This window comes from Hydractinia symbiolongicarpus, chromosome 2 (genome assembly GCF_029227915.1).
Source record: "Hydractinia symbiolongicarpus strain clone_291-10 chromosome 2, HSymV2.1, whole genome shotgun sequence".
Classification (NCBI taxonomy): domain Eukaryota; kingdom Metazoa; phylum Cnidaria; class Hydrozoa; order Anthoathecata; family Hydractiniidae; genus Hydractinia; species Hydractinia symbiolongicarpus.
This window is the reverse complement of record NC_079876.1, coordinates 17,018,328-17,031,240: the sequence shown is the minus strand read 5'-3', so window position 1 is coordinate 17,031,240 and position 12,913 is coordinate 17,018,328. Positions and strand designations below refer to the sequence as shown.

Sequence of the window (12,913 nt, the reverse complement as noted above, 5' to 3'; positions counted from 1 at the left end):
ATTGCACTTTTAAATTTAAGGCTAAATAACTTGGAAACGAGTGGAAATAACTGACGTCATCTCCTGCGTAGGTAACTAGGGACCACTTTGGGTAAGTTTCCCAAACTTAGGTCCCCGAATCCGTTTCGGAATGGACGGCTTGATGACGTCGCCAAAAAACCTTCAAACCCTAATATCTCTGCAACCGTTTGTCAAAAATACGCGATCCTATACATTTTCTCAAGACGTATACAATGAAGGCAGCAGGTATACAAATTTTTTAAAAAAAATTTTGGGGGGTTTGACTGGCCATTGTTGACGTCAGCAAAATTTACCGTTATATCTCATTAACCGCTTATCAAAAAGACATGATCATATACATTTTCTTAGTCAGAGTTTATACCTCTGCACAGTACAGGCAACGAATAAACTAAATTTCGCCAAAAAATTTTGTAATTGCACTGCTGACGTCAGCAAAAAATCTAAAACAACCTATTTTTCCATTGTCCTTCTGCCTAAGTGGATTTTTCCACGGGCCTTATCGACTAGTAAACAATAAATAGCTTGTGCTTTTCATGACATGCTCTTTAATACCAAGCTAATAAACGCTGTATAGCTTTATGTACTATTTTGTACATTTTTGACCGATGAAAGCTAGCTAGCTTTATCTTATATTCTGATATAAGGAAAAAAGAAAAGGCGTAGCTAGTCTCTTATAATAATACAGAGACTGTGTCTGTTTGTAACAGGCAAAGTGGATGTCTTTATTTTCCTTTAATGTTACCGAAAAACTTATGTCTAATATGTTAAATTTTCTGACGTTACGGCGCGACGTCAATAACACTAGTTTAACGTCAATATCCTATATTAAATTAATGAAGCCATTACAGTGCACCTAAAATTTAGAGGCCAAATAACTTGGAAACGAGGTGGTGACGTCAATGATTTTTTCACTGCGTAGGTAACTAGGGAGCACCTAGGACCAATTTGGGTGAGTTTTCCAAACCTGGGTCCCCGAATCCGTTCCGGAATGGACGGGTTGATGACGTCATCAAAAAACCTTTAAACCTTGATATCTCTGCAACCGTTTGTCAAAAGTACATAATCCTATACATTTTTTTGATCAGCGTTTCAAGATCTATACGATGAAGGCAATAGGTATACAAATTTATAAAAAACTTTTTTGATCTTGATGAGGCCATTGCTGATTTAAATTTTTAAAACTCTCCTTATATCTCATTAACTGCTCATATCAAAAGCACATGATCATATACATTTTCTTGATCAGCGCTTTAATCTCTACACGATAGATGCAACGTGAAAACAAAACTTCTAAATTATTAATGGTAGGTTGCTGACGTCATCAAAATTTTTATCCTGCCTCAGTGGATTTTTCCACGGGCCTTATCGACTAGTTTGTAATAATTATGACGTTATTCAAAATTTTATAATAGTTCTATGCTTTTCAAATAAGGACATTCAGATAGAATATCAAATTATCATGACAAAATTTGCATGCAGGTGTCTAATAGATAAATATTGAAACTCAATAAGTATTCTAGCCATGCAACATAATATAAAGAGTTATTAAAAAAAAACCCGGACCGAATAGGGTTAAACAAGCAGTTATTGTGCTTAAATGTTTTTCATAGCTCAAATTAGAGCTTTAAAAGCAAAATAGCACATTTAGCATTATTAGAAACGGAAAAGGCTATCCTGGGTAAATAATAACTGTGCTTTAAAATGAAATTGTTCTCATACAACAGACAAGAAAAGTAAAAACCTTTTTGGTACAAATTCGGAACTAGACCTTATTACTGCAGAGATGTGAAGGTTGTGGTTTTTTTGTTTGTTCTTCTGAGCCTTGAGAGCCGGTAAGTCGAAATGCTATTCGATAACAAATTTATCTTACATAGTTTTATTTTACATCAATTTGGGTAATGCGTGTTTCATATATCCTGGGTACCTTAACACGTGCATAGTAAATGCTTTCCATTTCAAATGGCGCGTATTAATGTGCAGGATAGATTGTAATCATATATAGAGATGAAAATCGCTAATTTGTTTTTGTAGGAAGTAATATGTTGTTGTTTTTGTTGTTATTTAGAGCTAAACAGCCTACTCACAAAAATCTACACGTTTGAAGAAGGTATTACGAATTTATTCATCTAGAATTTGTGAGTTTGTATACACCCCCTCAAAATGTTTTTTTATATTCTGGAAAATACCTTAGAAAGTACTGGTTCACACAAAAAGTTATTTCCAAGTCGCCATTTAGGAGTTTTTTTTCTTTCTCAAGTAAATCTATTTTCTTTCTTTAACATAATATTCCGAAATGTATCTAGACCAACTAGAAAGTTTGTGAATACTTTACACGAACTCGTGCACTGTGTGTAAAATATAAACGTAGTTCTTACATTGTATCGTAATATTTCAAAAAATTTACACAAAAGAAAGTTCGTGAATACTTTACACGAACTCGTGTTCTGTGTGTAAAATATAAACGTAGTTCTTACATTGTATCGTTATATTTCAAAAAATTCCCACAAAAGAAAGTTTGTGAATACTTTACACGAACTCGTGTTCTGTGTGTAAAATATAAACGTAGTTCTTACATTGTATCAATAATTTACACAAAAGAAAGTTCGTGAATACTTTACACGAACTCGTGTTCTGTGTGTGAAATATAAACGTAGTTCTTACATTGTATCGTGATATTTCAAAGAATTTACACAAAAGAAAGTTTGTGAATACTTTACATGAAATCGTGTTCTTTGCATGGAATATAAAAGTTATTTTTGCACTGACGTTGCAAAGATTTTAAACGAATATGGTACAAAATTTTCTTAACATAAACCCATAAACTCCAGAGAACTTTGAGAATTCTGAATACATCATGAAGAAGTGCACAAAGTGAATTCATTTTTCCAGCAGCACTCAAGCCTATCTTCAACTTTTTCTAAAAATGCGAGTAATTCACAATGTCACCAAATATACATTCACAGATATTCTCACTTTACTCATGGCCTCATTTAACGGTCTTTGATTAGTAGTATATTCGCATCCTTAAAGGGCCATAGTATTTGTGGACGAATGAGGTATGCAGGATAACCATAAATGCACAATAACTGTTCATGAGGAGAATGTGAATGTTGTAAACTTTGAAGTAATCCGGAAGTATTCAAAAGAGCACAATCGCGTCTCCTACCCTCCGTAGGTCCATACAAACTCGCAATTTAACCGTTTAGTCCAACAACGCTTTAAAATTTAAAAGAATATATCTGTTTATTGCCATTGTATATAGCTTGTTGACATCTTTTGGTTTGACATATTGGACGGATAGTTCCATCAACAAATAATCCCCAGCAGAATTTTACTCATGACCAGCATCAGCATACTCTCTGAGCTTTATTAAAGCTAAGCAATTTTTGAGGTCGCGCAATTTGTACTTAAAATGCTGATAAATCAAATTTACACGAAGTTTGAAATCATACTTAGTTCTAGAACGGATCTCCCAAATCGATGGATCATGTCACCATACCCACATGGATAAGCGGTTTTATATATATCATACGGTTGTTTTGTTTTGTTTGAAGATGAGATTGTAACAGGTACTGGAGATGAGCAATAACTTATTTTGCTACTTCCCTCTCGGAAAAGTCCGCAAAAGTGTAGAAAATGTATAGCAATGCCCACATGGACAGAGTTTTTGTTGTTTACACAGTTTAACTCAGCAAACGTTTTTGATTCAGATAGCGTTGATCATCACATGTCCTGTGATCGAGGATGGAACTCACGCAAACGGGCAAAGGTTCCGGCAAGCAAAAATAACGCGCAGATCAAAATAGAAGTCCGTAAATTCCTGTATTATAATAAGGGAAGCCCTAGGTGCAACGTAAAAGACGAGTGCATATTGAAACTGGCGCAAGATCTATGCTGAAATTTGCGCAGGACTGTATTTACTATGATTAAAATTTACCACAGGCTTTTTAAAAGCGTTGATCAAAACATCCGGTGAAGTGTTCATCTTATATTATACTCGTTTTGAAAAAGTATCTACCCTGTTAATGGCTCCACGCACAACCACGTCCCCAGGGGTTCTTGCCTTATTGAGATGTAGCCCGAGCGCTAGCGGATTTGACTTATCAGGCAACAAATCCTGGGGACGAGGATGGTTCACGCAACTCGTTGATTCTTACCTGTTGGGAGGCTGAAAAGAAAGAATGCTTTTTGGCACTACTTCTATTTGTCTTAGACATTAATTTTATAATTATTCACAAAAATGTTTTATGAGTTTTGTGGCAACATGTTCATGGGGTTTCTTTTACCATCTAGGAGATGACGTCAATCTGGATTTCATCCCACAAAAAAAAATACCATATAATGGCAGCTTTTGACGAGTATCATGTAAACACAAGAAAATGTGCCTTTATATTTGCTTTATTATTTCGAATTTTACTTAATAAATGTTAAATTGCTATTCTTCAGTATAATCAGGATAAGATGAACTTTTTTAAAATGGGAAGAAGTTTATAAAAAAGGGGGAGAAGTACTTGAAATTAAAAACAGGTAAGCAAGTGTGAATGTTTAATATATTATACAATATTTATTAACAGTTTTTTATACATTAAATAATATTATTATAAGTATATAAAAATAGTTTTTACAATGTAAAAAATATTTAGATAAAAATATTTAGATAAAAATATTTATATTAAAATATATATATATTTTTTTCTTATTAATATTATTTTAACCATTCTAAATAATTCTGTCAGTTCTTTTATTTTTTTCTTGACTGCTTGTGTATATTTTGGAAGAGCGAGACAAATAATTATTTTCAAAATACCCACTATACGTGGGTATTCTGTCGTCACGTGACCAGCCAGGGCCAGGGCCTTGTTCAGGCCTTCAAAAATAAAAGGCCTAACAAGACTTGGGGACGAGGTTGAGAAAGTATATCAGTTGATGTTTGTAATAAGATTTACTCTACATTGCACCATGCGGCAAGTTTCAGACAGTTAAAAAAACACGTGACCTTTGACATGTGTCGCTTCCTGAATGAAATATAAACGAAACCAGGCTTGATAAAAATCGAACAGAAAAATTTTCAGTACGTTTTACTACAAATAAATTTATTACAATATAAAATAAAACTAAAAAATAACTCGTTCCTCATCTAAAAAATAAATAAATTTCATGAGAGAAAGTTAAAAATAGAAATAACAAAAGAGAAATATATCCAATTGTATAAAGTACCGTCTCACCTCACAAACTGATTGTTGTTTTTCAAAACAAAATCATTTGAAATATTCACTTCGTCATGTCCTGAAAGATAAAAAGATTTGTTATTTCAAAGTATAGCTACCTAAGTATTAGAACAGCCATCGTCATGGCCATGTCTTCTAAATGAGAGACAATCTGTCAATTTGTTCATAAAATCCTTTTATAACGCGAAATTTGTACAATCGCTATGCAAAAAATAAAATAATTTCGGATTACGAAAAAAAAGTTTAACATCGTGTCATTCTTATTTTAAATGTTTTAAATATCTTTTATTTTAAATATTTTCACATCTATAATGTTTAATTCATGCTAACAATAATAACATTCAATTTCAGAAGATATAAAATAAAAAACAGTCTGGGTTCGAAATTGTATTTTTACTTCTTCTTTTTCTCTTATAAAATTTATTATTTTTAATTTCGTTATAATATATACTTATCTTTTCTTTATTACAGTATCTCCTCTCATTATTTTTACATACATAAAAATTAATGCTATCAGAATTATTAACAGCTATAATTATTCACTATTTTTTATTAAAAATACTTCCTACTTTGGACTGTCACAATAATCTACTTGACAACCTGAACATTTTATTCTTAAGTATTTTATTCATTTTATCCAATTTGTTATAAAAAAATATTTTTGACATTCAACATTTTATTCTTAAGTTTCTTAAATTTGGATTTATTACATCCTTCAATTTGTTAATCAGTTTACTCCACTCAAATAAGAATCATCCATTCTTTTATTATTGCGAATCATTTCATTCGTTTTTTAACTTTCATTTATCATCATTATTATCAAATTAAAATAAATTACAAATTCATTCTTCTTTCTAATTTATTAACTTTTAATTTCTTCACACCAATATTTAAAAAAATAAAAATATTCCATACCTAAATATTTATTTAAACATTTATTTAATCCTTATTATTTTCAAATTGAAATAAAATACAAATTTATTCTTCTTTCTAATTTATTAAATCAACTTAATAACTTACTTCGTATTCTTTTATTTTTCGTCTTATTATTTCCCAGTTTTGTCCATTCCATCCTCCAGCAACATCATAAGCTGTGTTTCCATTTATATCTTTGATCGTCACATCAATATTTTCATAACGTAACAAAACATCAACACATGAGATGTGACCAAAAATTGCAGCACGATGTAATGGTGTGCGGTTGAGAACATCTACACGGTTGATGTTTGTTACATCATATCGACATAACATATCTAATATTGTGTGACGATCATGAATTACAGCCCAATGATAACTGTTTTGTTTCAATCCATCTTCCGCCCAAACATCACTCCCATATGAGATGAGTATTTCCACCATTGATGTATTGTTGGTGTAATATACTGTCCACATCAATGGTGTGTGTTCACATCCATCTCTCATGTGAACGATGTTTGGATGAATGGATAGTAATTTTTTCAGTTTCTCGATATCGTTAGATTTCACGATATCTAAAAATAAAATAATAAATGAATGAATTTATAAATTTATAAATTAATGAAACATGATAACGAAACACTTATGACATCATTAAATACTTTTTTTTATTGTAAAACATTTTATAATGTATTAAACATAAAAAAAGTAATTGTGAAAACGCAGAAACAAAAAGTATAGTAATAATTTATTTTTATTCAAGTAAATATGTTGACGTCATCATGTATAGGATAATTTGCATCAGGAGGAAATTGTTTTACTTGTATGAACCACGGAAATGTTTCAGTTAAAGTCGAGACCCTAAAATTTTTCGCCTGTTAAAATAATTTCACATGACATTTTTAATAGAAATCTCGGAAGTAAATATAGGTATTCCTACAATTACTACGATAACATAATGCGTTTTTATAAACCAACCTAGTCTAGCACTTTCGTCCCCGGGGATTTTTTATCTATTTCTTATGCGGGAAAAGAACGGAAAGGTAAACATCCCTGGAGAATAGGATGGCTAGCTGTTTATTTCATGACTTATTTAGCCTTTTTCAAAACAAGGGGAAAAATGTACCAAATATTAATATTGCCTAGTGTAGCACTCTCGTCCCCAGGGATGTTTTATAGCGAAAAGGCAAAAATCTCTGATAACGAGGGTGGCTAGTATGCTTATTCCATGACTCTATTTGGCTTCTTAAGAACAAAAGAGAAACTTTACCAAATATCAATATTGCCTAGTCTAGCACTCTCGATTCCAGGGATTTTTTATCTATATGGCATGAGGGAAGACGGCGATGAATCCCTAAAACCGAGGCTGGCTAGTATGCTTATTCCATGACTTTATTTAGTTTCTTACGAACAAAGAAGAAACTTCACTAAATATTAATACTGAACTTCTACTTTTTATTTTGCACTCCTTGTGCTTACCTAACAAATGAACAAATAACGCTTTCTTCAGATTGTATGGAGAAAAGTGCAGGATAAAGGTAGAAAATAATCTCAAGCACGCAAAAAGAGTTTCTTAGTTTTTTCAGTAAAAATTGTAAAAATAATGTATAATAAAAACTAGCTGCTGCTTTTATCAAAATTAAAATTTCTCTCACCTCACACGACCAGTTTCTATCAACATTATTTGCTGAATGAAACATATTCGTTTTGGTTGAGTATGATATAGTGATAAAAATAGAACGACTGTACTCAATATATTCGATTTCGTCTGCACGAATATTTCAAAGATGTTTCTCTGACACGCGATGGGTTAAAACTGCGCGGGTTTCTTTATAAGAACAATTTTTAAAGAACATGAGACTTAGGTATTGCAAAAATTGAAAATAAAATGAGAACAGCTTCAGGCTATTGGTAAAACAAAACTAACCGACTTAAATTTTACCATGAAATGACTTGTTGATTTGCTTGTAATTGTGTTTTTTCTCATGATTTCTATTAGGAAGAATTTTCAATTATGAGCAACTTAAAAAAGAAGTTATTCATTACTATATTGTAACTAACTTAAAACCTAACTTAATTATTTTTATGAACAATTTGATGCGAGTTAAATTATTCACCTTCTAATGCAGAATTTACATGCACATGCAACCGATGCAACTGGATACAGTAGCTAATTATTTTCTCCACTAATGTCCAGATTGGTATACTAGCGATAATTCTTCTATTCTTGGTCGGAACGTTTACAATGAAATGTCTTTTCGATAAGTATGATTTTAAACCGACCGCGGTTTCTTGTTTGTTTTGATTGTGCTTGGAAAAATTCGCTTCGGTGTAAAGTAGAAACAGTTCCTACTATTTAGCGGCGAAATATTTTGATGTAAACTTTTAACTAATCAGACTGCAATATTCAGTGTTTATTCTTAAAAAAAACACATTACTTTCAAGGATTCAAAATAATTGTCTTGTTTTTAATACCCACAAGACCGCTTAAATACAGTATCTTAAATTCGCCAAACGTTTTTTGTTTCCCGTTAAAATCAAAAAAATATTTCGCTGCTAATTTGCCGCCCAATTCGGTTTGTCGGTCAAGGCAGGTCTCAAAAGGACGTTCTCCCTTTGCATACACGTGTTGAGTTGTCCGGTAGTGACACGCAAAGTACAATCTTCTTTTCCGAAGTTTGCATCTGAGTTTAAAAATAAAATTTTATCTTGGATATCTATAGAAATCCCTTGTTCCAAATTTGTGTGCCATTACGTTAGATAAAAAATTATAAACAGGCTTAATTAAAGAATTTTACACCACATACCGTGTCTTTGAAATTTACGAAAAATATAAACTACACTCAGCCAGGAGATTTTTATTTAATTTTACTTAAGGTGTTTCACCCTAAATTACGCTGGGTCTCACACGATTTTTCTGGCATCATAATACTGACTGCGCTCTTTGATTGGTTAATTCTATTGTTCTTCGCTCACGTGATCAATATAGGGAAATCTTTTGTTTTAGGCGCAAATGACCTCACTCACCCGAACAAATAATATTTAGGATGTTAACCACGCCAGCTTTGTGCTCATGGCTTGATTGTAATGACGAGTTTGCTGTGAGGGGGAATTGAATTTTAGGGAATTGCTCTTATTTACTTTTAAATTATTAATTATTTGTGCTAAATATATGATTTGAATAAATCGAGCAACCACGAGATAATAAAATTAATGGCAATATTTGAACAAAATTTCTTCTATCGACAATGATGAAAAGTATGGGCTAATATGGAAAATATGGAAAATATACTTTATTAATACAAGGTGAGGTTTCGTATCACTTTTATTGACACCCTTCTGTAACAGGCCAAGTTGAATTATCGATTTTTACGAAATTCGTACGAAATTATTATGTGGGATAAGTTTTATATTTTCTTGTCATGTATTCTTGTATAACAAAAAAAAACACACCGATTGATTTTTTCTTATCGCAAATGTTGTAAATCGTTGTTGCAAATCTCTAATGTTGTTGGGTTATCTGTTATCTTGAATAGCTGCGGCTTATATGAAATGAGGGTTATATGCGGGAAATACGGTATGCATTTTTTCGTACGAAACAAAATTTTTTTGCTTTGTGTTGTTTAAGCTGTGTAATAGACATAAAAATATTGAAAAATAAAAAAGTGTTTACTGCGATCTGATAGCTGTTAAAAATTAAATAGAATTTACTTCAGTAAAGATAAAAAAATAGACTTGAGTTATTAGGAAACTAGGGTTATTAGGAAAATTGCAGCCCATTTCTATCATTTTTGCACTCAAATTGGGCTATTAAAAAAGATTTATCTACTTTTATCAGAGCGTTCCAATGATGTAATCGATAACTTACATTATCGTATCTCATTTTTAAATATTTCACAAGTTCACATTCCCTGATGAGGAAATTGGGAAAACTTGAAACTAATAATTTTCTTCATCGAAAAAATAAACTTCATATATACGAAATGTCAGCAATTTATAAGAGATTTTAGGAAAATGTCAAGTTTAAGTGGTCGATCAGAGTTACTTTCAATTCTCAAAATATTTTATACCTATTATTATCAATTATTTGTTTAGTCATTGTCAAGAAATAATATAAATATTATCATGTCAGAAACAAGCGAGTTTAGTTTGGTCTATGACACAACAGCAACATCAGCGCGCCACATTTTAACGGCTCTGGTGTTTTGGTACTGCGAAACCCACTTTTAAGAAATATATTACCAATATGCAAAGTAGCTTTATTTCAACTTGATAACACTAAGTTTTTCTTAATTAATGTCATATGACCAAGAAGCAAAACGTTGTTAAAATTTTGTAAAAAAGTCAATAACGTCTAATAACCTCTTACGTTTTTGGTAAAGGTCTGTTTTAAAAGCAACACTAGATGAAAAAAAGTAGCGAAAAATTTTTTCTTAAAAGGTTCTAGGACTAAACTCGTTTCAGAAAATAGTGTCATTAAGTTGACTTTGCGTTTCCCATGGTATAAGTACAGTAAATATAACTTTGAAACAAATTAAATGTTTAACAAATAATCAGAATCGTTTTATTCTTGTAATATGGGTAGCGACATTAAATAACCAATAATTATAAATTTTCATGATTTTGAACATCTACTTTTAACGAAATTTTAAAATAAATGTTACTTTCTCCAAACCACACAATTAGTCAACACTCCTGAAATTATTTCTGCCTATTTTTTCACACTAATGTTTTTACATGTCTTTAAATTTTGACAAAGAGTCTCGTGGTGATTTTCTTGTCTAAAATATGCTGATAACGATAACTATTTCTCTTACCTTCAAATTGGACACCCTTAACGTTTGGAAGTCTAAAAAAATTGAGCATATTTTAATATTCCTCAAGAATGACATACTTCTCAACACATGGCTACAAAATGTTTTTAATATGACTTGAATATAATCTTACTCGTGACGATAAGGCACAATGCTGTCATCAGATACACCAAGATGATTTTTAGCAACAACACAAAACTTGCACGTTTCACCAATTACCATGTCATTAACGATGTATTGATTGCAAGAAATGTCAGTTGCTAAGTTATTCCAGGTTGAATTTTTACTTTCTTGTCTTCTAACGGTGTATTTATTAGCGTCCTTTTGCCATCTCAATATGCATGATTTAGGTGACAAATATGAGCAAATTATATTGCTCACTTTTCCAGGAGGATAAAGGCTAAAATTATTAATATTGCATTTATATCATATTTTTTAACAAAACTAATGACTTTACTTAATAAAATAAATTATAAGATGATCAAAATTTTGTCTAATAAATTTTTTTTATTTTCATGCTTAGCAGCAGGTTAACATTTTTAACATTAGAAAACTCTTACAATGTTTTCATTAAGTACAGAATAGGCCCTGACACATATGTCGTGATTTTTTTGCCTCTCTAGAACAAATTTCACAAAAAAAAGGAGAGAGGATTGTGAATGATCACACTTTGGTCATCTCGTGGGGGTTTTTTATTTTAATATAACACAACCCTTACCATCCAATTCTTTAATATGAATCACTGAATTTAAATTTTTTTAAGAACTATTCAAAAGAGAATTTGTTCTCTATTGTTTAAAAATTTTACTTACTTTTTTCTAACGATCTCATGCGCATTTAGGCGTTCAGCCGTTGCCTGAAAACCAACATGTTCCAAATCTTTTATCATTTCTTTGAATTTCCAATATTGTGGTTTTATGTTAAAAACTATTTTACTGTTACTTTTCATAGACTTTGTGAACGGTATTTCCGTATCTTCATCGTTTGAGACCTCTACATTGTATTCAACCAAATGTTCAGTTAACAATTTACTGATGATATGACCAGTTGATGATTTTACTGTATCCGATTGGTAGACGTTGGACGCTGAAACAAGGACCAGTTTTTGTGTTGCTCTGGACATTGCTTCTAACGTCAAATGTTTTAAATTGCAATCATTGCTTTCAATTATACAGATGCATTCGGCTGCTTCAACTCCACGACTTCCCTCAATAGTAGTGAGCAGGTTATAATTTTGACTCTGCAAGGGATTTTTAACTATGATATCATCACAATTTAAAACTTTCCAGTCAGTGTACTTGTCGTAGTGAAGAAAATCAATTTTTAACAGTTTTAGTAATCTGTAAAAAATATCCTTTTGAGGGAATGTGTTATATATGAACAAACGTTTAGTGGCATGATGTAAACATACATCTTGTAAAACAAGCGCTAACATTGGTATAAACTCTTTGTCTGTTGTTGGAGTATTTGCCGGATGTATCAATAACGGTTTTGTTCCTTCGATATTATGACCGATTGAATACGCTGTATTAAATTTTAATAAAGTGTCAATTCTAACATTACCCGAAAGATCCCCATCTTGTATTGAAGCTACAACGACATCAATATCAACCGGTGTTTCAAATACTTCTTCTTCTTCTTTTATTATCGGCGTGGCATTGCTACTGGTAGTTTGTCCTTGTTCTTGTTGTTGTCGTGGTGGAGGTGGTTGCTGCAGCTGCTGCTGTTGTTGTCGCCGTTGTTGTTGTGGTTGTTTCAGTTGTTGCCAAAATTTGGAAAGGAGATTCTTTTTTTTTTCGATTTTTGTTTTGGTGGATATTGCATCTTTTGATTCCTGATCGGGAAGCTTAATTGTTACCTTGTCTTGTTCTACTTCATTTTCAAAAGCCTTTAAAAACTGAAAGATTATCCGGGTTGTTCTCATTGCTCTGTTAA

General features: G+C 31.6%; 2 protein-coding genes across 7 annotated transcripts in view; one reads left to right on the top strand and one right to left on the bottom strand.

The window, feature by feature from the left end:
• LOC130629716 (splicing regulatory glutamine/lysine-rich protein 1-like) overlaps nucleotides 1-2,128 on the top strand; it is a 46,964-nt gene extending 44,836 nt beyond the window's left edge. Inside the window, exon 19 of the mRNA XM_057443042.1 lies at nucleotides 2,087-2,128. Within this exon, the coding sequence (XP_057299025.1) occupies nucleotides 2,087-2,092 (6 nt within the window). The 3' untranslated portion in view covers nucleotides 2,093-2,128. The remainder of the gene's footprint in view (nucleotides 1-2,086) is intronic.
• A 2,429-nt stretch (nucleotides 2,129-4,557) lies between these two features.
• LOC130629714 (uncharacterized) overlaps nucleotides 4,558-12,913 on the bottom strand; it is a 23,424-nt gene continuing 15,068 nt past the window's right edge. For 5 of the 6 annotated variants that reach the window (XM_057443039.1, XM_057443037.1, XM_057443040.1 and 2 more), the window contains 6 exons: nucleotides 11,791-12,913; nucleotides 11,112-11,378; nucleotides 10,982-11,013; nucleotides 6,270-6,739; nucleotides 5,247-5,307; nucleotides 4,558-5,158 (listed from right to left, as the gene is read on the bottom strand). The exon at nucleotides 11,791-12,913 is cut by the window's right edge and continues 1,422 nt beyond it. In XM_057443039.1, the coding sequence (XP_057299022.1) occupies nucleotides 5,293-5,307; nucleotides 6,270-6,739; nucleotides 10,982-11,013; nucleotides 11,112-11,378; nucleotides 11,791-12,913 (1,907 nt within the window). In that variant the 3' untranslated portion in view covers nucleotides 4,558-5,158; nucleotides 5,247-5,292. Of the gene's footprint in view, nucleotides 5,308-6,269; nucleotides 6,740-10,981; nucleotides 11,014-11,111; nucleotides 11,379-11,790 lie in introns of all 6 variants that reach the window. The other variant, XM_057443036.1, reaches the window with a different exon arrangement.